The 26,076-nt window shown below is 41.8% G+C and overlaps 1 protein-coding gene across 1 annotated transcript in view; it reads right to left on the minus strand.

The window, feature by feature from the left end:
- The window catches only part of MEI1 (meiotic double-stranded break formation protein 1), a 464,883-nt gene that overhangs the window by 396,944 nt on the left and 41,863 nt on the right, over positions 1 to 26,076 (minus strand). The window contains exons 4-6 of the mRNA XM_088468098.1: positions 8,130 to 8,203; positions 6,302 to 6,407; positions 2,775 to 2,978 (exon numbers count right to left, since the gene is read on the minus strand). Coding sequence (XP_088324224.1) covers positions 2,775 to 2,978; positions 6,302 to 6,407; positions 8,130 to 8,203 — 384 coding nt within the window. The remainder of the gene's footprint in view (positions 1 to 2,774; positions 2,979 to 6,301; positions 6,408 to 8,129; positions 8,204 to 26,076) is intronic.

A 26,076-nucleotide genomic window follows, 5' to 3' on the forward strand; every position in this document is an offset into this window, starting at 1 on the left:
TTCCAAATGGTCCCAATTGTAATCTTCGTGAAATCCAGTCATTATGTGGCTCGTTTGTGTGGTCCAATAACAAACCCAGAGCTTGTTTGGCCAAACCTGCGGTCAATGGCGGTCTTGGACTTTTTTTGCAGCACAACTGAGCCACATATCGTCTTTGCATACGGAGGGGGGATGTAAAAAGTGGGTACTACTGGAAAATGACCTGGTGTGCGATCATCTTGTTTGTTCTCTTCCGTGACTTCCCCCTAATCTAAGACCAGCCTCTGTGCCGGATGTCCTATGTTTTAAGGGCCGTCCTATCTGTGTGGGATAAACTAAACAAAAAGCTAGAATTAGTGCCATACCCGTCTCCCCTGAACCCGCTGTGGCATAATCCACAGTTTCCTCTAGGTTGCATGTCCTCTTACAGTCGCCCTTGGGCGTCTGTGGGGATCACAATAATCCTACATATTAAAGGCGATTTTGCACCCCTGAGTTTTATGGACCTCTTTGACAAATATGGTATGTACCCTAATTTGCATTTTGCCTTCTTGCAAATCTGTAGCTTTATTCAATCCCTCAGTAAATCTAATAGAGTGAGACAACTAAATTTATTTGAACGTCATTGCATTTATAATGCAGGCTGTAAGCACTTTATATCAATTTTGTATTCATTGCTATCCCCCTCACTTCCTGACTTTAAAGAATCATTTGAATTAGCTTGGGAACGAGATCTGGGGATGTGTTTAGAGGAAGATGATTGGGCGGACATCAGACGCTGGGTGACTAAATCCTCCATTAGTACTAATATAAAGGAAAATTGGTACAAAGTGTACTCCCGCTGGTATATGGTGCCCAAAAAGCTACATCATATTTTCTCAGGTTCATCTGACCTCTGTTGGAGACAATGTGGTAATGTGGGTTCTTTTTGGCACATGGTGGGACTGTCCTTTGATCTCTAAATATTGGGACGAAGTCATATCCTTGATGACCAGAGTGATTGGCGTTTCTCCTCCTAAGGACCCTCTGCATATGCTTTTGTGCAAACCCCTGAGATCCCTCTCTAAATTTCAAAATAATAATTTAAAAATAAATTATGTGGCCATATCTACAATGCAGCAAAACTTCTAATTGCTTCAAATTGGAAATCGCAGCTCCAATGCTGAATGCTTTGATTAATAAACTGTGGTACCTAGCCTCAATGGAGTATATAACTGCCCTACTCCAAGATAATGTGTTACATTTTCATTCTATATGGGACTCTTGGTACTCTTCGTTTAATAGAGTTACCTGGTACAGAATGAAGTTGATCCTCAATTAGTAGTGCAGTGCTCAGCAGGATGGTTCTTCCACTCCCTCTTTTTTTTTATATATATATTTTTTTATTTCTTCTCCTTTTTGTGCTCTAGTCTAGAATTTTTTTTATAAATGTTTTTGTTTTGTTATTACAGGTTGAGTCTCCCATATCCAATTATTCCGAAATACGGAATAATCAGAAATACAGAATAATTTTGGCATGACTGAGATAATGAAACCTTTGATTTTTGATGGTTCAGTGGACAAAAACTTTGTCTAAGGCGCAAATTATTAAAAATATTGTATAAAATGACCTTCAGGCTGTGTGTATAACGTGTATATGAAACATAAATGATTTTTATTTCTGTACACAAACTTTGCTTGAGCCACAAAATTATTGAAAATATTGTATAAAATTACCTGCAGGCTGTGTGTATAAGGTGTACATAACACATCCATGCATTATGTGTGTATATTGGGGTCCCATTCCCAAGATATTTCATTATATGCAACTATTCCAAAATACGTAATATTCCGTTATCCAAAATACCTCTGGTCCCAAGCATTTTGGATATGGGAGACTCAACCTGTATTATTATATAAAATGTTGCTGACAATTTATTGTGCTGTACAAGCTATTTAAACGGTATGGTGTATTGTGTGTACTATGCTGCTTATGCTTCGCGCTTGAATTCTTACTATACTGTATTCTATGTCAACTATTCTAAATAAAGAGATTACAAAAAAAAAATTGTGTGCATTTTGTGTAGATTGCATAAGTATATTTTCTGGAAATTCAATGTCTTCTGAAAAAGGTATTTGTGTGCAGGGCCCAAGTGAGGTATCCAGACACCCTAGGCATTCATAGCGGGGGTCCGTGCATTTGCAAATGAAAACCACTGCCGGTCATTGATTTTACGAGTTCCGCCTCCACTATCACCATTAGTATTAGCAGTTGCTAGGTGCAAGAGACGTATCTGACACAGGTTTCCCTTGTCCATATAGACAACTCAGAATCACACAGAGCTTTTTATTCACACCCATGACACTCCCACTACTCAGGGTGGCTCAGTGCAATCACTATGCCACAGTCAGTTCCCACCCTGAAAAGCCCTATTTCAAGGAAAGGCAGATCCGGCCAAATTGCATCCAACTCAAAATAGGACAGACTTATACAAAAATGTGTAATGTCGCTTCTGCGCATGAGCTGTATACAGAAAATTCAACATTTGCGTCCGTGGGGAGAGATCCGTGTGACTCAAAATAAGCCCCTATGTATCAGTTGCTTTCTGGTCCTACAGTTTATTACATACTAACCAGCTGAGCATAAATCACATTCTCATTGAAAAGAGAAAGCATATAAAGTCAAGTGGATGGGACAAGACATCTATCCGTCCTTACCGTAACACCAGATAAATGGGAGAAAGTTGGAAAGAAAATGAAAGAAAATATAAGGCTCACAGATAAAACTTTGCTTTTTATGTATATGTAATGCTTACCCATGCAATTAATCTGTAGCTCCTTTGTCTGGGCATTTTCCAATGTAGCCAGAAAAATTCCACAAAGTTTGTCAGTGAAATGAGCAACAAGCTTTTCTGTTGCGGTGGGTGAAGAGTAAAGCTTGCCATACAAATAACACACAGAAGCCTTCAGTCCTTCATTAGGATACATCAATCCCTCTGGCAACTGTTCAACAAGCTTGTCTTTTCAGTAAAACAACAACAAAAAAAATAATACATTAGTTATATAAAAAGTAATATCTGTATAATACACACGAACGGACAACATCCATTGATTTTTTTCTGTACACATATAGTATTTGCAAAAGTTTTGGGTAAGTGTGGAAAAAATCCTGAAAAGTAAGAATGCTCTCAAAAATAGAAGTTTGGGGATTTGGTCAGGATTAATTGTGTCCTCAATGCTGAGAAATACATGCAGGTACTTATCTACCATGCAATACCATCAGAGAGGCGTCTGATTGGCTCCAAATTTATTTTGCAGCAGGACAACAACCCCAAACATACAGCCAATGTCATTAAGAACTATCTTCAGCGTAAAGAAGAAGGGAGTCCTGAAAGTGATTATATGGATCCCACAGAGCCCTGATCTCAACATCGAGTCTGTCTGGGATTACATGAAGAGACAGAAGGATTTGAGCAAGCCTACATCCACAGAAGATCTGTGGTTAGTTCTCCAAGATGGTTGGAACAGCCTCCCTGCCGAGTTCCTTCAAAAACTGTGTGCAAGTGTACCTAGAAGAATAGATGCAGTTTTGAAAGCAAAGGGTGGTTACACCAAATATTGATTTGATTTAGTTAAACTATTAACACTTCTATTTTTGAAAGCATTCTTACTTTGCAGCATTTTTTCCACACCTGCCTAAAACTTTTGTATAGTATTGTATATATGTATAAAGAGTGTATTCTAATGTTAGAACACACTAGTTACACAGGAAAGAGTATTCCCTTACCTTTTTGATACAAAAACATAACTTGAAGACTTTTCCCTCACATTCATGGCAGCTCCAAATTCTAAAAATACGACCAATACTAAGAAACAGTATATCATGATAAAGTAAATTCCTCTTTCTTAGTACAAGCTGCATCTTTAGACAAAATTATTACTCCTAATAGGAGCTCAGGTGACAGAGGCAGTGGATACCCATTAGTCCCACAAAAAATTGCAACAAAGGTCAGAGGAGATGGTAGCCAGTGTGTCAGTCATTATAAATCTGTGTGACAGTAACGGAGTCCATAGGTCACTCTACTGTATGTCAGGGTGGACCTCTGTATTAAGAGACATATTTTTGTTTAATTAAAACATATTTATTATAAGGAATACAGTATCCCCTTGTTTGATTTATTAAGTAAATTAGAAGTCGGTAAATGCCTTTGTATTCAAAAGATAAACTACTGTGTCTCACAACTCTACTCACTACAGGAATGGCAGACAACAAGAAGGAAAATAATAAAATTCCACCATCTATGACCGGTTTGGACTTAAATTCTACTTGATCATTATGTACTCTTAAATTTTACATCACAATGTAATTTATTTATGCTACCTACCCCTCAACCATTAACTCCAAGGGGCAGATGTACTAAAGCTTCTAAAACAGTCAAGTGAAGATGTTGTCTATAGCAACCAGTCAGATTCTGTCTATCATTTTCTAGGATGTAATAGAGTAATGTTAGACATAATCTGCTATGGACACCACGACCACTTTTCATTTTTAGAAACGTTAGTAAATCTACCCTCAAGGCCCAACTGAGTATTCCTCCCAAAGTCTATAGATTAAAGGTTTAAGTGCAGTATACCATTCATTGGATTATGACAGTGCTTCCCAAACTTTTTTTTTACAGCGCACAGTATCAGAATCTTTTACATAGCACCCACTAGGCCAAAAGTTACTTATTGAGAAATTCAGCAAAAATTCAATACAGTAAATTGTGCTTAGCTGTCTTCCTTGGGTTCCGTTATGTGGTGTTGGACAGGGTTGTGATTCTGTTTGTCCATATATACTATGATTGGCAGCCATCAGTACTGGTTTTGCCCATCATATTCACCATAATATAATATGATTTGGTCCTGGACCACCAACCCGTGGCATCCCTGCATGTGCCCAGCGACACCACAGAGAGCCACAGCGCCCAGTTTGAGAACCCCTGGATTATTGTCAGCCAGCATTGTCATCGTGGGCCCTTTAGGCGAAACTAAGGGGGTTAGCCATTATTCAAATCACCAATCTGCCTGAATTTAAATGTCATTTATGTTCGCGGCCGTCCGGTCAGGAACTGATTTACTTGGCCGGCATTGCTCACCCCTTAGTGGGAGGAGCAAGTTCTTTTAACTAGCTCCCCAGTTCCGCCTCTCCTGCCTTATAAGTAATAGTAAACTGGCAGTTTACACACGTGACGTACGCGATGGCATCACACTGCGCGCGCACACGTGCACTTTGTGTGTGACATGCCCAAAAAGAAGAGCTGTGGAGGAGCTGTGTAGCGCAATGCCAGGATAAGGACCCAAAGAGTGAGACAGAAAGAGAGAGTGGCAGCTGCATGTCCCTAAAGGAGGTGAGGGGTTCAAGCTTCAGTTGCAGATGGGTGGGTGCAACTGGGTAGCAATGGGGCATTCGCACCAACTATTCAGAGTTGAGCGTATGCAGAGATTTACCTGATTTAACTGGATCCCCTGCACCTAGGTAAGGGCTGGTGCAAGTGCGTGCTGACGATTATCACGGCTACTTTCACAAGCCGAACAATGTGGTTGCATGTATGCAGCCGACTCTAAATAAAGGCGGAGATGCATTTATTTTCAAGCATTGAGAGTGGCTTCAATTGAGGACAATGGGCCTGAATCAGCTTTGGGAATAGAGTGAGAATTAGCACTTAACTGTGTACCTGGACAAACCATATTGCAATGCAATGGGTGTAAATACATAATTTTTTTTGCATGTAGTGTAAATACTGGCTGCTTTTGCATGTAGCCCACAATACTGCACAGCTTTATTATTGCTCTATTATTTAGATGTCAGTTTGGACACCTCCCTCCCAAATCTAAATCTCTCTGCACATTTTAAATCTTCCCCACCTGCAGTGCAGCATGGTTTCACCAAAATGATCAGTTAAATGCTAAATCTCACTCTATTCCCAAAGCTGAATCAGGCCCAATGTACCTTAACTCTGGATCAGGCCCTTATTTTACAGTGCTGTGGAATATCTTGGTGCTTTACAAGTAAGGAATATTAATATCTAATATAAGTTACTATAATGACCTTGACCCAATAATGAGAGCTTTCTATGGATAGCTGGCACTAGTAGTGCTAGGTCTCTATAGGGTGCAGATCAGCGTTAAAACCTTATGCACCCTCATTTACCTGTGTCTTTACCTATGGAAAATCTATAATTTCTATGTCTCCCTGTGCATCATCGTCCCCTGTTTCATTTGTGCCAACAACAAAAATCTGTAAAGCTAAATAACTTTCTTTCCTGTAATTATGCTTTCTTAATATTTAGGAGAAACTTACAATGATCATTCACAAAAATTTCGACAAGACTTGGCATGGCATCTGCAAGTTTTCCCAGAAAGTTAAACACAGGTAGGCTTAATCTGATGCTGGCAACCTCTAACAACTGAAAAATAAATAATAGATAAGGGTCACTCTCATGGCCCCTGTGACATATAAACTACTTATCTAGCTTTCACAGATTGTGTCCACTTTTTTAGTTAGCAATTTCTAAAAACCTAATTTAGCAAAATGAAATGGCTGATCCAATATAAAGTTAAATAAGTAGTAATAATATTTATTTTAATAACTATGACAGAGGATCAATCCGTCTACATAAAGTGTGCTGATACTCTATGTACTTAGAACTAATATTTTTACCAAACTGTATAGATATATTCAACATTCTGTCTTTGCTTAATAACATATCTGCCAACGTGCAAAATAGGAGGACTCCAAATGGGTGAGTATTATTGAAAAGTGCGTGTATTTTCGTTTTATGAAAATGTTGGTGTGGTTGTGCTGATTGGGTGTGGTGCCAATGTATGGGCCTAATTTTGTCTTTGCATTTGTAAATGTTGATAGGTATGCTATCAGTCTCATATGATTTGAAGTTTTTACTTAATGCAATATTATTATATTTAATGACTTATCACTAACTTTAGTATTATAATTGCTGGTTGTTTCCAGCATTAGTAAATTAAAATACTATCTGTGATATCTTAAAATAAAAAAAAACCTTTGAATTTGTCTTCTACCTTGTCTATAAGGTTGTGGTTTATTATGTTGACATTTGGAATGTCAATGCCACAATGTGAGGACATGGGCATTATGTCGACTAGCACATAATAGCAAAACTGTGAATGTCGACAGTCAGCATGTTAATGTAACGTTTCTCTAGTGTTAGAGCTTTAACTCTACCTTAACCGCAGTCTAACCCTGTAAATGTCCACATTGTGACTGCCAACATTCAAACCATGACGACATTCTGGTGTCACAGTGTACTCCCGAGAAATTCCCCAATACCAGACAGCACCATCGGGAATCCAGGGAGAGAAATATTATAACCCTGTGGGCCTCCAGAGGCTGCATCTTGAAGGTTAAGTCGGAAAACAGGCGGTTGCGGTACTCATACTGGTACGGATACTCTTCATGATAGAGACTGAGCTATCACACCCTTCCTTTAACCTGGGTGATGGTTCTGCTCTGCTCTCCACCCTAACGCCGCCTGGCACTAGGATGCGTCCAATAAGTCGCACTGTGATGATGTCTCTATATGAAATGTCAGTGCAGCACTACTTTCGACCCTGTCACAGTGCCGGGTGGCAGAGGAATTTTTAAATAAAGCATCGGGAGAACACTGTCAACATAACGACTACATACTGTTTATAACACTTCTAAACAGGTATTTTTATACAACCAGTTTTGCAATATATCAACCTGAGAGGAGGTGTAAACAGATGTTCTTAAACCAATGTTATTAATGCAAAATATGTACATACATGTAGGAAAATGGATATTGCCGCTGTTCATTATAGGATAAAATCTAGAATCATGTGTGTACCTGGAGCTCTTCTCCTAGAGAATTCTACTGAGAATTACATTGGTCAGGGATTACTATCAGTTAGTTCCGGCAAGCAATGAGGCTTATCTTGAAATATTTGACCAGTCACAATCCCCCAACCATCATAACATTAATCCATTCCTCTAAACAGCAGTTGTAATTAAGTCCCAAACCTACTGGTTAACAGTTAAGGCTGTGTATACAGTAGTGGTATTTCCCAAAACACTGTCCAAGTCAGGGATTGATAAAAGTGTACTAATTTTCCTAATATATAATTATAGTTACCTCTTTTCTGCATATATCCAAGACACAGTGAACAAACTGTTCTAATTTGAGACTCATAGTTAACTGCACCAAAACTGTAAGGTGAAAGAAAAGAAAGGTTATAAAAGAATAACTTTCAAAGCCAGGTAATATGTAATATGACATGCCCCATAACTGTGAAAAGTAGGAAAGCAGAAACTTATGCAAACAAAAGTGTGATTCCCTGGGATACATTAAAATAGTTGTTTACTGAACTTCAAGTTTTCTTTGTATTTGGTGGATTCTTTATGGTGTATGAATTTAATATCATATATTGGCATCAAAAGCTTCCTGAATTATATTTGCCAATTACTACTGTGTGCTAATGGATATCCTTACTTCTTCTACTATCTAATCACCAGGCTGCGACTTCTCGCATATCTCTGTTCCCCTTCATCCATCATTATGCTGCTCATAAAATACTGTGGTTCTGGGAAATGCCAATGATCTGATTGGATTGTTTTTTTTCTAGCACAGTGGTATAGCGATTATCACTGCTGTTGGGGCATGGCTTTGATACTCATAAAGGCGCTACATGTACGGAGTTTGTATGTTTTCCCTGTGTTTGTGTGGGTTTCCTACCAGTGTTCTGGTTTCCTTGGATGGTCCAATATACTGGTAGGTTGATTGGCTTTTCATAAAATTCAAGTCAAGCACATTTTAAAAATATTAGATTTTAATACTAAAATAGACAACTCATTGTAGTTAAGAGCTATATGACCTGTTGTAATCGTACTGTCGTTCCACTATCTGCAAGTGGATATGCAGCATTACAGACTGTATAAACTACTCGACAGAGCTTGTAGCATATAGGGCACAGTGAGGCATAGCATAGCCCTCCACTTAAGGGATCTGTCACATTACAATAATAACTTCAATAATAAGCATTGAAATCCTAATCTGGCATTAGACCCCCTGCTACGGCTGCTTCAAGATGCCAAGGAATTACAATAAGCTGACGTGAAATAAAATTAACGGCATTCGCAGATGACATTCTTTTATTTGTAACTAACCCCATGCAATCACTTTCGGAAATATTAAATAGGATTGCCCTCTTTGGCACTATATCTGGCTTCCAGATAAATCCACTGTATTATTACTTCAGGGTCATTCTGTCCGTCCACAATGGGCTGTTCATCTTCCGTTGCAGTGGGCCAAATCGGACTGACCCTATGTAGGCATTACCAGGGTTGCCTACCTTTAATATTCTCTTCCCGGGAGAAGCCCGGGTAAGAGAAGCAGCAGGGGGCCGACGGGGACGGGGCTTGACGATTTGCGTCATTAAGCCCCGCCCCCTCGCGGTAAAATTGCCACGATTGGGCACAATTTACATAGGGGGCGGGGCCAAATGCTGTGATTCATGCCGAATCACAGCTTAAGCCCCGCCCCCTTCACGGAGACTCGCGATTGCCGCGGGTATTCTCCTAATTCTGCCCACTTCACTAGGAAGTGGGCAGAATGCGGGAGAAATGCCTACCCTTCCGGGGGTGCAGGGGGTTACCCGAAAAATCGGGAGCCTCCCGCGAAAACCGGGAGGGTAGGCATGTATGGGCATTACCCTACCTAAAAAACCCTCTGAATTATGGGCCTGATTCAGAGCCGGTCGCTATTTGCGGTCGTTCGTTCAAAAAAAAGGGGTGGCTATTCAAATGAACCGTTCGCTTTTTGCGGTCTGTTCACGCCTCTAGGTCTGAACGAGCGAACAAAACTTGCGGTCATTTTTTGGGAAACTACGCCCCCTGGCCGCTCGCATCCTACATCATGTCCGCTATTTATTAATCGAGTACATCGACCAGGGTATGAGCTGCTCGCTATTCTTGTGGTTGGTTTTTGCTACCACAATTTTGCGAGCAGTTCTGGCTATAAAATAACCCAGTGATGTGCACAATGACGCTGTTGTTTTAATTATGCACACCCATAAAACGCCCGTTTTGACCTTTAAGCACGCCTGCGATCGGATCTCCAATCCCCGTTTTCAAGCACCTTCCCCTGTAACCACCCACATACGCCTCTTTCTGTCACTCAAATTATCAGGAATTCGCTATTTTGCGAGCACATGAATTTCGGCCGCACTGACTGGTTCGTGCATGCGTATAACGATCCGTACGCATGCGCAGTTGGGCAAACATCGCTCGGAGCGAACGAGCGGCCGCTTACGAGCGGCTCTGAATCAGGCCCTATATGCATTAAATGTGGGTAAAGCCATCCGATCTCTGATGATATACAGCGATGGGAACACCTCCCACTGTCCTACCTTGGCCGGGCTAATCTGCTTAAAATGGTCCCGTTTCACCGCTTGATATAACAATCCCTCCCAATTATTTTAACTAAAGCAGATGTCCAACGGATCAATGCTCTTTTCTGCAAATTTATTTGGAAAGGTGGCAGATCCTGCATCGCACTGCGTAAACTCTCTCAGCCTAAATCCAATGGTGGTATAAATTTTCCGCATGTAGCAATTTATAATCATGTAGCATTATTGCGACATTTACGTAACTGTCTTCATAATGAAACAACATATACTATCCGTGGGGGGATACTGCTTTTATTAGTTTTCTTCACCAACATGACCAGGAGATATCAGAATCTATTAAAGATAATCCACTTCTGTGGACAACACATATTGGCATATTCTGCGGGACTTAATGCCTTTCACTCCATCTTTCATAATCCTAACTTCCAGGACGGCATGGCTGCTCACCCCTTTACTATTTGTCGTGTGGCGGGGATTTCTGCACTCCAGGCTTTGGTAAAGATAAGCGCCCTATGACCTACTCAGAAATTTCCCAGGTGTGTGAGACGGTAAGACCGTACCCTCTAGCGTTTCTCCAGTGCCAATTCTATGTAAACCACGTTATTAGACATTTTTTGGAAAGGGATTGGGATAATTCACTTGATACATTATTGTTATAACCTCCTCCCAGGTACACAGCTATTTCAATCTATTACACTTTCCTTTGGGATATCTTGGATTAATCCAAGATGTCTGGGAGGATGGTTAAATGGGTGACATACTTTCCCTCTCTAGAAATCCCAACGCTGGAACGTGCCCTTATTTTTTCGTGGGAGGCATGTCCGGCTAGTATGTATACGGAACTCTTTCTTAACACATACCATCATGCTTACCTTTCCCTTCTGTGACGTTTGCACATGGGGACCTCTGAGAATCATCAATGTTCTTAATGTCACCATGGAGAAGCAGACATATACCATTGTTTATGGGCTTGCCCTGTCATTAAATACTTTTGGCACCTTGTATGGCAATATGCAGAGGAAAAACTTGTCACTCATGTTCCCTTCACCCTGGAATGGGCCATTTTGGGAATATTTGACCCCAAACAGCAGATAACCCCAGAGGGCAAAAAATTGTTACTAACTCTTAGAGCAGCTGGTTGAAAGACCTTCCTGCAGGGTTGGATCCTTAATACACCACCACAATTACCCTTATTATTTGACAAATTGCACCTTTTGTTTATAATGGGCTGGGTAGAAACACTATGGGCTCAATCCAATTAGGTGCGAAGGGTGCAAAGTTGCGTTGCAATGGCGTCAAAACGCTGACAACGGCCTGGCACACATCGCACCCTTCGCAGCCCGACTCGCAACTGAATTGGGGCAGCGAGCACTTTCAGGTGAATCCGGGCGGCCGTTAAGCACGGCCACTGTCGTGATGACTCACACACGCGAGTACATCGCACCTAATTGGATCGAGCCCTATGTAATGAGAGACAGGCAGGCCGTTTTTAACATTATGGGAATCTTATATTGATACCTTATCACTCACAACTAAACAGCAAATTCATAACAGCCTACACCAGACCACCTGGTACCTTACTCGAATGCAAGCGCAGGATCCCCCTATTAATTTTTAGGGACGATTGGTATAATGGATGTCTCCTGCCTGGACTATGGAGTTACTTTAATTGTACTACTTGACTTGTTTGTTTATATGACAAATGTGCATTTTCGATTCTACGTTTTCTTTTTTGTTTCCCAAATTGTTGGGATCGTAGCTCCTTGCTGTTTATCTGCTAATTTTACCATTTCATTGTAATACCGACAAAACCTGTAGTTAGCAAATTTATTAGACCAGTTTTTTCTTTTCCAATATGGTCTTTCTATAGTCTTATTGTTCAGTACTTTATATTTGTGTGTACTGTAATGCCTCAAATAAAAAAAAAGCATTGAAATCTAATGGCATTGTAAAGAAATGCAATATCTTATACAATACATAAGCAGTATTCATATGCATAGGATTTCTTTTCTTAGTTATTATTTATATAACATCCCATCACTGCAACTGTGAATAGAATGATCTGTCATTCAAGGCTGTTCACTTGCCTGATTAATACCAGAAGCTTGGGACATACAAGTCGAGTCTCCCAAATCTGAAATGCTAGGGACCAGGAGCATTTCGGATGTTTTTGGTTTGCGGAATACCTACAGCAGTGGTTCTCAAACTTGGTCCTCAGGACTGTAACACAGGTCAGGTTTTCCAGGTCACCCAGCAGGTGCACAGGTGTAGTCATTACTCACTGACATATTTTAAAAGATCCACAGGTGGAGCTAATTATTTCACTTGTGCATCTGCGAGACCTGGAAAACATGCACTGTTTGGGGTCCTGAGGACCGCGTTTGAGAACCTGTGACCTATAGGGAAGGGGGGGTTGAGCAGGTGTCATGGGGAGGTCCGGAGTGTGTTGTTGGGATCTGGCAGATGTCGTGGGGACGTCCGGCACGTGCTGCGGGGGTCTGGCGGGTGGAGGAGACTGAGAAGCAATTCCCAGTGAAAAAATGGCTGTGAAGCCATACCCACTCCGCTAGTCATTGACACTAGTAAACATCAATGTTTTTGTTCCAATGGTAGTGTTTTTACCATTTGATGGTGGTGGTCCGATGTTTGCCATCATAAAATGGAAATCATTCGATGGGTGTTACGATGGTTGATTTTTTTTTCTTTAATTCCTGATAGCTATGCCTCCCGTGGCTCCTGTGTCTGCACCAGGGCATCTTCATGGGTTCGTTGGTGGATGTGTCATTCTCTCTCTGCCTCAGACGTGACCCTGCTCAGTCCCCGACTCCCTCCCCTCCCTAGGCTGCTGCTAAGCAACAGGGAACATTGCTATCTCTAATTGGCTCTCACTGTCTCAGAGAGCCAATCAAAGCTCAACCAGTTTTTTTCTGTGATTTACTTCATTCCAAGCCTCAGATGCTCTCTTGCTGTTGTTATACAGCAGCTTGGTGCAAGATTTTTCTCTATGACTTGCTTCACTAAAATCGTCACTGCTTGGCTCTCTTTTGTCACAGACGAACACTGTAGTTCATACACCCAAACCTTCCTCAACCAATGCTGTATAGAATAGTGAAAATCCCATCAAAATCCATTCAGTTGGTCAAGAGATTACTCCAAACGAACAGACAGACCCCTAAACCAGGTAGAGAGAGAGAGATACATATGTGTGTGTGCATATAGGTGTATATTTATATTATACTTTTATTTTAGCCTCTTGGAATTGGATTTACACTGCTTCATTTTAGTTTTGTCAGTTTTTAAATGCATTTTATATTATACTGATATAATTATATGTATGAGGGTAAGAATGTTACCAGATTTTTATTTATCTAGTTATCAATTCAGTTCTATATCAACATATATAGTCTGATGTAATTCATTAATGTTACTGTGGGCCTCTGACTATGTCCCCACTAATACTCAAGGAACATCTGAATGGTTGGTCCGCAACAAAATGTCTGGCGCAAGATATAGATTGATCACAAGTTGCCCACAACAAAATGGCCAAAAGCTAAGAACCTAGTGAATTACGGACACAAAAATGGATAATGTGCTTTCCAATGGATGACGGTAGATGGCCGCAATGCATTCCAATTACCGGAAGTACCGCATCAAGTCTGATCACATCCTTATAGAATATTTCTAAGAGCCTGGACGTATGAATGAATAGTGGCCATCAGTAAGCTAAACAGACCTAGTTTCTATCCACAGCCAGGCATCATGTTATCCGCTACTTCCTGGGGCGGAAGTGACGCGGGTAATCCAGAATTCTGTGTGGCGGAAGTGATGCGGTGTGCTCCACTTGCTTTCCACTTCCAACCGTAATGATTTTATGTATTTATTTTACTGGACTTTAGATATTTTGCATTATATAATGTTTTTTTACTACTACTACTATATTATTATGACTATTTAAACGGCTGTATTTAAGTATATTAAACATCTCATGTATTTTAAAAATAGGAAGTGATGTCACCTTGTTTGGACCATTACTGATTACTAGCTAGCTATAAATATGTCCAACCTGTACCACACTGGTATCCCATGATGAAGTCTTCAAGATAAAATGACACGCGTTGGGATGGACCATAATACCCTGGATCCCTCCATGGACAGATAAACGCTAAATGTTTTTTATTTGCTGTATGTGTGTTACCTGCTATGTGTTTTTACTGCTGAATTAAAACATAAAGGGAGGTCGGGTGGATACGGCTAGGACTCGTGGGTAACTGGACTCCAGGTAATGGAGGACAGCTGGAAACCGGTTAGGACCGGTGGGTAACTGGATTCCAGTTAATGGAGGGCTGGAAACCGGTTAGGACCAGTGGGTACTGGACTCCAAGTAATGGAGGACGGCTGAAAACACTCAAGGTGCATACACACGATTTTTTCAACGATTATCGTTAACGATATCGTTCAATCGTTGAAAAAATCGTTCACTTTCTGAGTGAAAACGATGAACGATTATCAGTCATGCGCGTTCACGTTTGTAGTTCAGTCAGACTGGCCAACTCAACGATTTTCATTAAGTTAATATGCAAAAATAGTTTGTAGGTCAAAAAAATCGTTCATTACACTTTAAAAAATCTGACAGATAATAGTTCATAAAATCATTGGTAACAAAATCGTTGTGTGTGTATGCAGCTTAGTGTTAGCTAACTGGAGAATCAACAAACACTTGAGAAGCACAGTAAGAAGCTCACACCGCAAGGTTATGAGTCCTGTTGCACTGGCAATCTGTTACTGCAGCAGGAATCCCTTTATAGAGGCTGCAGGAAGCTGATTGGCTGAGAATAGTGTAGGAGCATTTCATTGGAGGAGGCGTCACATGGGCAAATCCAAGTTGGCCGCGCTTATCTTCCCCAGAGAGCGGCTGCCGGACATCGTGGAATGCCAGCCCCGTCACAGCAGGGAACGTGCAGGCACTGGTGTGCAGAGGTGAGATCAGCGGGACCTGACCAAGCCGCCGCAGGACATCGTGGGAGCCGGTGAGCAGAGCGAGTCAGCGCTCGTAGAGGTAAGTGCCGGGGTCTGGTTCTGAGATCACTTAGGCGGGCTGACACTTTTACTGTTTTGTTCTATTTGATACAACTTGAATTATATGGTGGTCATATGACTGAAGACATCCTGACTCAGATAATTTTCACTGTTTGCAGTGCCACTTATCACACTTATATAATTATATATATATATATATATATATATATAAATATATATAAATTATATATCATTCAGTAAATAGACACGGGATCCCCGCTCGTCTGCATCAACGTTTCAATTTATATTAATGCATTTTCATCAGGACAACAAGTTATGGGGGTCATTCAGACCCACTCGCGAGCGTCAGTACGCTCGCAAGTGGGTCGATATTCTCCACTGCGCACGACACCCGGCGAGCGAAGGACTTTCCTTCGCTCGGAGTCTCGCACCAAAGGGGGCGTGCTGTCGATGTTGATTGATAGCACGCCCCCTTTGGTGGGCGTGCCTGCCAGACGGAGGCGTTCCTATGGGAACGCCTACCGTCTGAAGCCGGCCCCACTGACATCACTAGTGATGTCAGTGGGAGTGATTTTGGCTCTGATAGAGCCAAAATCACTCCAGGACTTGCGGTTGAGAAACCCGACCACAGGGTTTCACTCGCAAGTCCGATGGTCGCGATGGTCAAGACCATCGCGACCATCTTGTTGGACGCTCGTATATGCTGTGGGTGGTGACCCACAGCTATACGAGCGTCCAGGAGGACGCTCCATTTTATGGAGGTGGGCCCTGATTCAGAGCGAGCGCTCTGGTCTGAGCGTCCGGCTCTGAATCAGGGCCTATGTTCAGTATACTTGTCCTGATGAAAATTCGTCAGTTTTTTCATTGGCTTGCTTCACTAAAATCATCACTGCTCGGCTCCCTCTGTCATATATTGTGTTATACACCTAAACCTTCCTAGACAATTGCTCTATAGAATAGTGAAAACTGCATCAATATCTGTCAAGCGGTTCTTGAGATTAGCCCGAACAGACGCCTACCAGGGATTTGATTTTATACCATGTATAGATTAAGTAGGCAAAATTTCTTTACCCGATCAAGCTTTTATTTCACTTGCTGAAGACAAAACTACAGGCAGAAAGACCCATGAATAAACAACTACTAAACACAGCTGCAATAAAAGCCAAGCAAAGCATATATGACCAGCACTTGGTGATGTACATGGGTTTCAGACTCCAGGCAGTCATTGTACTAACCACTGCCAACCAGGAACAACCCACAAGACCTACCATTTTGGACATGCTGATCTAGCCATTACAATTTGGCCCTTGACAAATTTGCTCAAATCCATTCGCCCATTTTTCTTACTTCCAACACTTCAATTTAAAGAACAAACTGTTCACTTCCTGCGTAATATACAGTATATCCCACAAGGGCCGGGTTAAGGTGAAGTGCAGGTCGGATGCGATTACCTTAATTGGCTCATCATGTGACTTGCTATAGAACTGTCAGTTATCAGCTGTATTTGTTAAAATGTCTACTGACCTTGTAAAGTAAGCTTACTTTATCCTAAATTATATAGATTATGAATAGATTATAAACAGATAAATATCAATGTCAAAATACATGCAGCAGTTGATTTTTTACTGACCATGTGACTTCTTACATAATAAACAGCCTTTGTGAGGGGGCGTAGCCTGATGAGAGTGGACGCACTTTAGGCAGCTCCTGTCTGACGATCAATAAAAATACCTTTTCTGACCTCCTGAAGGCTTGTTGCTGCTCCTGAGTTGCACCCGACAGTACACTACTGGGGATTCGGTCCACGGAGTCGGGGGCTATTATTAAGTGCCTTCGCGGATTGTGGCCTGATCTCCCCCTTCAAGTCGGGGACTGAGCGCAGCGGGGTCCCTCAATCAGCCCACGGAACGTAGCACAGCTGGACTGGATCCCTACCCTGCCCTTCCACACTGTGAGTAACCGCTTACCTGCACTTCTTCTCCCGCCGGTTCAGCGCTGCTTGGTTCCGGCTGCGGGAGCTGTACACACCGGCTGCTTCTGCACGCGCCGGCCATTACTGTGGCGGCTGACTCACCCCCAGCGGCATCCGTGGCTTGGGATAGCCCCTCTGACGGTGGCTGACATCCTACTCCCCCATAACTACTCCACCTCTGACTGGTAGGAGCCGAGTGCCCAAGCTGGTGCCACCCACGGCTTCCCTCACTCCAGTGTAACTTGGGCTGTTGGCTGGACTACACCCAGTGTCCCTCACTACAAATACTGATAATGACTTGAGGCTACGGCTATTCCACCTATCGCCTGGGCTGATCCCTACATCAAACCAGCGGCCAATTTGATGTCTCATCATCAGGGCCTACTAAAGCTCCGGAGGCCGCGAACTAAGGTTGCGGCCGGAAAGAGGACTCGGCTGCTTCCGGTTTGCCCGTGGCTGCAGCACAGGTCCGCCGCTGCCTACCCGTGGTCCCCGCCATCCTGCACACACCCGATAGACCTTCGGCCGAGGTATGTGGGCTCCCCCGCCCCTGAAAGAACTCCCTCCCCACTGAGGACGCAGGATTGGTCTGCGGCTACCAGTGCCCGCAAATGAATGATTGAAGGTGAGGGCACCCAGTTTCTCCCCTAAATTGCCCATAGGCTACATCTCACCTGAGAAGTGGAGGGCAACCTTTATCTTCTAGAGCCTCCACCTTTACTGTGACCGATCAGGCAGTCTTCTACACAGGCAATAGACAAAGCTACAGGGCAGGTTTTCAGGAAAACACTAGCCATAACGGTTCCAAAATCTACAACTCTACATCTCTTGCACCTGTCTCCCGGTGGTCATTACCAACCTCTCCAAATATTGTGGAAAGAGACAGCCTCCTATTTGATACATATCAGTGTCAGAAATGTGATTCTATCTGATTAAAGAATTATGTCTTTCTCAGGCTAATGCTTGCCCCACCCATGCAGTGACCCCCACTTTCTGAGTCGCTATCCCCACAAGGAGTCGTGATACGACTCTCTGGCTCAATTTGGTGTTCCTACCTTTACTCCTGACTATGCCGTCTAGGAAAACGAGACAACACAAACTGCCAACACCAGTCCGCTTTCCGGCTGCACCCCAATCCAAAGCGGGACAGATGCCTTCCCCAGCATTGGGTTTGTCCTCTATGTCTGCTACACGAGAGACGGTCTCCCCGGCTGATTTGGGTCTAGACCTGGATGTAAATGCGCCCCTTATCACCAAAGCTATGTTCTAAGTTTTTGCGGCATTCCGTGCTGAAGGGTGTGGACACCTCCATACAATCTATCCGAGCTGATCTTATGGGGCTGGGAAATCGCACTGACCATCTAGAGGTGAAAATGCAGGAACTGGTATCATCTCATAACGATCTTCTCACAGCCCACGCCATGTGAGAATACTTCACTCTCACAGTTACTGTGTTGATTATGTTGAATTCAGTTCAGTGATGTTTCTCTATACAGAGTTTTTGCATAAGATAACTATCTTTTATGTCTGTTCTGCATTGATATTTTGTGTTTGTTTACACTATAATGAGTACTAAAAATTAGATTACATGTATATCATGCTATCTTAAGGAATTCATTCATTATTAATAAATGGGGAGAGGGATTATACATGTGTTATTCTCCCATTATCTTTGCAAAGTTATAATCTAGAGTTCCTCTTCAGTGTATTTTCATTTGACTGGCTTCGTTTAATGTTTATTAATGTCTACGTTACGCAGACTTCATAGTTTCAGGTAATATTATTAATATGGTAGATTTGTGGGTTTAGCGACTCCACATTTATTTTGTTTTTTGAGTGTATGATGTTCTGACAGTATATTTCTGTTAATGGCTATGGTGTGATTTTAACCCTTAATGAGGTTCTGAATGGTTACTACACACTATGCCTCAATGTAAATAATGATATCGTATTTCTTATATACTTATGTCGTTCACTTTTTTTATGTCTTTAGTTATAGACACACTGAATGGGGAGTGTCCGACACAGGCCACATTCCACCATGTTTTTGGTTTTGCTGTTTTTTTTTCTACCCTTGCGGAAAACATTGTAGCCCCATCCTTTTGGGCTATCTCAGTTTTCCCCTTTTTATTATTTATAGTTTTATTGCTCTCCCTGATGTCCCTTATTGTTTTATTTTCACTAAGGGTGCCATTGTCCACTCCACCAGCTTTTTGCTAGATACTCTGGGTATTTATGCCAAATTTAACGTACTTTTGTGTATACAAAAAATGTCCATGGACTAAATTTCCCTAACAAACGTAGGCTAGCATTGTCTACGTTTCATAGACACAGAGCCAAAGTCGTAGCTTTACAAGAGACCCATTTTTCATCCTCATCCCCACAGCTACTGAGAGATACGAGATATAATGTTGCATACTATGCTAATGGTCCACTTAAAAGGAATGGGGTGGCAATACTGTTCCATAATTCAGTGTCCCTAATAAGCTAGAAGACAAAAATGGCTGATGTATAATATTTATGGGGCAGATGGATGGTAAAGAGGTCACACTGGTCTCCCTCTATGCCCCTAATACACACCAAATTCCATTCCTTAGAAGAGTATTTGAGACTGTCGACCAGATCAGGCATGGTCACATGATTATAATGGGTGATTTTAATTTAGTCCCTGATATTCGGTTAGATAAGTCATCACCTCATACTGCTGGAGCGAGTGGCGGCAATACTGATACATCAGCTTTATTGCGAAAACTCATGGCAGAATTCGATTTATATGATGTGTGGTGGATTAGTTCTTCAACTGTGAAAAACTATACGTTTTTCTCACATGTACACAATACATACTCACATATTGATCTGATTATATTGGATAAACACTCGCTTCAACATACTCGCCAATCTAAAATCATTCCCATTGTATGGTCTGACCATGCTTCTGTAACGTGGACTTGGGATGGACATAATACTAGAATCCCACCCAGACCTTGGCGCCTACCTGAGCATTTAATATCTTCCCCCGAAGTTGCTAAACCTCTAGCGGACGCCTTGGAATAATATCTGGCAACTAATAACACACTAGACACTTCCATCCCAACACACTGGTGTGCACTCAAAGCTGTTCTTAGAAGAGTGGCCATTCAAACAAGCTCTCGTCTTAAGAGACAATATTCGCTTAGACAATCTGAATCTGAATTGCACTTAGCACAGGTTGAGTCTCTAAATAGAGCCCATCCTTCTCGCCTCCTCAAAAGGGAGTTGGTCTCTAACCGAAACCAGCTTCAGAAGCTATTTTTTGCTTGTATGAAATCTGCTCTAACTAAACTTCAACTAAAATTCTATAATTCAGGGAATAAGGCAGGCAAGTTCCTAGCACGTAAATTGCGTAAACGTCAGGCCAGAAATAGAACTGCATATCTTATCACACCCAATAATAAGAAATTACTAAACTCAGCTGCGATCGCCAATGCCTTCGCTAAATATTATGCCGGACTATATAACCTTCATACTGACAGTACTGCGACACAGCCATATGATGCCTCTATTTCTTCGTTTCTACATAACTTTAATCTTCCCCAGTTAGGAGAGGAGGCCTTGGATGCTTTAAATGCTCCTTGGACTGAACAAGAAACTTTGACTGTTATTAAAACACTGCCCACGGGGAAGTCCCCTGGTCCGGACGGGTTTACCAACTCATTCTATAAGTATTTTGCAAGCTCTATCTCCCCCTTACTTACTTCTTTATTTAATTTTGTTTTAGGTCAGGGTAGTTTTCCAGCAGAGATGCTGGAAGCTCAAATTATTACTTTACCTAAACCAGGAAAACCTCCCACTACTTGCCCAAACTTCCACCCAATAGCCTTACTCAATTCCGATATTAAAATTTACGCCAAAATGTTAGCCACACGTTTATCCCCTTTAATTCCCCATTTGATCCATCCGGACCATATGGGCTTCGTCGGTGGCAGACAGGCATCAGAAAACACACGCAGAGTCTTTGATTTAGCAGAACTGATGTTGAGGCAATGGAAGGAGTTCATTCTTCTATCTCTAGACACTGAGGTGTTGGCAGTTTCTCTACGAATCACTATTGTGTTTTGGTTTTTGGGGGGTTGTGTTGCAGTCTATATCAAGGCTCTATACAGCAACCCTATGGTACAAGACAGGGATGCCCCTTTCCCTACTGATGTACATATTAGCTATCGAACCACTTGCTTCAGCAATTAGAAATTCTCCTTCATTTCCTGGAGTGGCAGTAGGAATGAATTCACACAAATTATGTCTATTTGCAGACTATATTATTTGTTCGTAACCAACCCAGTTTCTTCATTGCCTACCCTTTATGAACTACTAGACAAATATAGTGTAGCTTCTCTGGATAAGCTCAACACCACCAAGACCGAGGCTCTGCCTTTTAACATCTCTGATCTGGTTTAGTCCCGTTTAAAAGCCCAATATAGATACAAATGGAAATCAGACTATCTCCTCTACCTAGGTATTAATATACCAAATCGTCTAGATGACTTTGCTAAAATAAATTTTGATCCAAGTCTTACACATATAGCGGAACTGTTACACAATTGGATGGGCTTTGAGGTCTCCTGGTTGGGTTGCCACGCGGCATTTAAAATTATGATTCTGCCAAAGCTAATGTACTTATTCCGCACCATTCCTTTTTTGGACCCAAAACAATACCTAATCAAGGCTCGTAACTTAATAGGGTAAAACACCACGGTTAGCCTATCAGCGTTTGACTAAACCCAAGAATCAGGGGGGGTTACAAATTCCAGGCCTAGTTATGTATCAGTCAGCATGCTTAGTTTCCCAAATTAGTGATTGGTTTCTTCCCCCCAACACTAAACCATGGGTTGACCTAGAAAGGGCATTATTAAACGATTTCTCCTTGGCAGATCTAATTTGGACACCCAAACAAATGCGCCCATTACTAAATCAAACCCTTAGGGCAATTATTGACTCCCTTAAATTGTGGGATGAAATGGTACTTAAGTCCAAATGTATTAAACTACCGGCTAGAACTTTATCTTTAGCCGCTATTTCCCGCTTGATCCCTGATCTATTGGTAAAGCTCTGGCATTCCTGAGGGATAGAATCCATTGCAGACATCTTGAGCCCTACCTCACTCATTCCGTTCGCCCAAATACAATCTCAATTTCAGTTACCACCTGGAGAATTATTTACCTATCTCTGTATTCAACATTGGGTGGTTAGTGCTATTAAAGTGAGCGGTTCTCTGGAACTAACCTCACCAGATTTTTTGGCTAAATTGAAAAAAGGAAACTCCAAGGGCTCTATAGGTTTTTAGTATACTATGTGCCTTGAGGCTAGCCCCCCAGTCAAATCCAAGTCCCAAGATCAGTGGGAGTCAGACCTTCAGGAGTCATATACTCTCCAGCAATGGGAATCTATTTACACCACTACCCACAAACTGTCCAGGTGTTATAATCATTTGGAGTTACAATATAAAATACTTCATAGGCTATACTTTACCCCAGCCAAACTACATGTAATATGGCCAGCGCAATCAAAATATTGCTGGAGATGCAATGTGAATGGAAGAAAAATATTCCAAATTTTCTGGAGTTATTCTCATCTTATGGCTTTGTGGCAAGCTATATTTGACTTGATTTCCAAGGTCTTGGAAGTGAGTGTACAGCTATCACCTTCTTTAGCACTACTACACATTTACCCTTCAAGTTTGTCCAAAAGTAACTGCTATATAATGGGACATATTTTAATAGCAGCTTAAAACAGCAATAGCACAATTATGGAAATCATCTACCCTACCTACTATCTATAAGATTATTCATAAGGTACAATTTGCAATTCTGATGGAAACAGCAGACGTTGCTTACTCCACGTCCACCTCCGCACCAGTGATGCTATGGTGGCAAGAATATGTAACTGAAGGTGAGGGTGTGGACCTTCTACTTAGGGATATGCCCCGATTATAAATTGTCTGATTTCTATATTAACGAATTTACTTTTTTTTTGGTTGTGACATTATATATGGTAATGTTTATTATTGTGTTTTGTGGCACGTTTTTCTTTTCTTTTGTTGTACACCCTTGCCCCCTGATTTTTGTAGTTTATTTTATTTTATTTCTATTGTGGTTTATTGTATATGTGTTTTCTTTTTAGAAAAATTTCAATTAAAATTTATTGGAAAAAAATAAAAAATAAATAGCCTTTGTGTTATCATTTAGCTTTGGTAGAAAGGTTAAATAATTTCAGAGCCAGATTAAGGGCCACATGGGCCTGGGGCTGAAAATGTGCAAGGACCTATACTGAGAAGGGGAGTAGCTGTAAACGTTGCTGTATGGGTGTGACCAAAGCTAAGTACAGCCCCAGTCTCTAAATACATAAAAAATAAAAAAAATGCATAATTGTATGTGAAAACTAGCAAAACAATTTTACTAATTAGAATTTATGGTTGACTGTTTGAAAAGCTAGACATGTAGTCATCATCATGCTAATGATGGATCTATTTTAGGTGAAGACCTGGAGCTGGAGCCCCATCTGCCCCATTGTTAATCTGGCCCTGACCATATTGTAGAGAACTATCAGTTATCAACTGTATCTGCTAATACCTTACGTTGTCAGATGTCCCATTTATTATAACATAAATTATATATATAAAAATAATGATAGATTGAACTACAAGTCTCAGCATGGTAGCACCTCTTATTATGATTATCAATAGGGTGTGCAGTCCAATCCCCTTCCCTCTATATTTTGTGTATATATTGTAGACTTGAAAGCCGAGATTCCTTTCTCTTGGTATTAGCACTCCTACCATCTGCCCTTAGGTGTTTTTAATCAGCACAAGATTCTACATTGCGGTCTACATATTAGAACAGGCACCATTATAGGTAAGTCCTAGATAAATTGACATGTGTTAGTATTGGGAATTTTAGGGACCCATATGATGGGGTTCACCTCAACGTGGTGGATGGGCAAACATTTTTGGCCAAACATGTACTAAGAACCTCACTCCATGTTAATTGTAGAGTTTATCAGGAAAATTTTGACTATCATTGTTCTTAGTATTTAGAGTGTGCACCTGCATTTTCTGTCCCATGAATTGCAATACAAGTCTCAGCATGGTAGCACCTCTTATTATGTTTAAAATTAGGATGTGCAGTCCAAGCCCCCTTCCCTTTTGCTATAGAATTGTCAGTTATCAACTGTATTTGTTAATGTCTACTGACCTTGTTGTGTAAGCTTATTTTAAAGCAAATTATAGATTATAAATAGATAGCAATGGCAAAATGAATACAGCAGGTGATTTTTCACTTCAGCGTATTGACTATGAGACTTGTTACATCATAAGCCACCTTTGTGATGTCACTCAGCTTTGGTAGAAATGTCACCGGTCAATTTTGTAGAGAGCTGTCATTTATCAACTTTATCTGCTGACATGACATCTCACAATGTAAGTTATGCTTACTTTATCAAATGTTATATATGAAAATTATGATAGACATATAAATATAAATGTTAGTTATTAATTGTATCTGCTAATAAGCCTACTGTGTAGTGTAAGATTATTTTAACATAAATGTTAGATTATAAATAGATAGCCATGGCAAAATGCATGCAGTCTAAAATTGGTCAGCTCAGTATACAGGCTTTATGATGTCACTCAGCTTTGTTAGGAAGGTCACCATTTTGTGGAGAATTGTCATTATCAACAGTATCTGCTGATATGACATGTCACAATGTAAGGTATGCTTATTATAACCTAAATATTATATGAACATAATGTTAGATAGATAGAAATAGTGAAATACAAATAGCATGTGATTTATAACCTCAATAGACTGATCATGTGAATTGCTATAGGGATGTAGTCTGGATGCCAACGGTCTAAATGCCGACCGCCGGCTTCCAGACTGCTTTATCCCGACCAGGGACGAATGACAGGCGTCTAAATCTAGACGCCTGTCATTTGCCCGATGTCGGGAGACTGGCGCCCGGCATCCCGATCGAGCAGATGCCGGGCGCCACAGCGGACAGCCACGGGGGGGGGGAGGGTTAGGATTAGGGCTCCCGGGGGGGACTTAGGGTTAGGCACACCCCCGGGAGGTTAGGCTAGGAGGAGGGAGGGTTAGGCACCCCCGGGGGGAGGTTAGGGTTAGGCACCCCCCCAGGGGACTAAGGTTTGGGCAGCAGGGAAGGGGGGGTTAGGTTTAGGCACTTAGAGGGGGGTTAGGGTTAGAAACGGGGGTGAGGTTAGGGTTAGGCACCTCTAAGGAGGGTTAGGTTAGTTAATACTTACCTTTAGGATGATCGGGATTTCCTCCTTTGTCGGGCAACCGCTGTCGGGAATTGAACCGCCGGCTGCATTTATCGTGCCGCTATAACGATTCCTGCTTCGCCTCTTTACCGTGGCGTGTGGACACTCCCCCCTCCGGCGATCCCCGCTAGAGCCCACAGCACATCAGCCTAGTGCTGATGCGTTGTGTCTCACTCCCGGTCTGCTCCAATGAGTATGCGCGGGATCTCGCAAGCTCTCACATGCAGTCCTGGAGGCGGCAGCCCCCATAGCAGGGACAGCACTGTCCCTGCTGTGGTGCTAGGGCATAGCCAAGCTGCAGCTGTAGTGTCACAGTGTGCCGGACACCGGTCATCCCTTACCAGGTCCGGCA

The sequence above is a fragment of the Taudactylus pleione genome, unplaced genomic scaffold (genome assembly GCF_031769625.1).
Source record: "Taudactylus pleione unplaced genomic scaffold, aTauple2 ptg000080l, whole genome shotgun sequence".
Classification (NCBI taxonomy): Eukaryota; Metazoa; Chordata; class Amphibia; order Anura; family Myobatrachidae; genus Taudactylus; species Taudactylus pleione.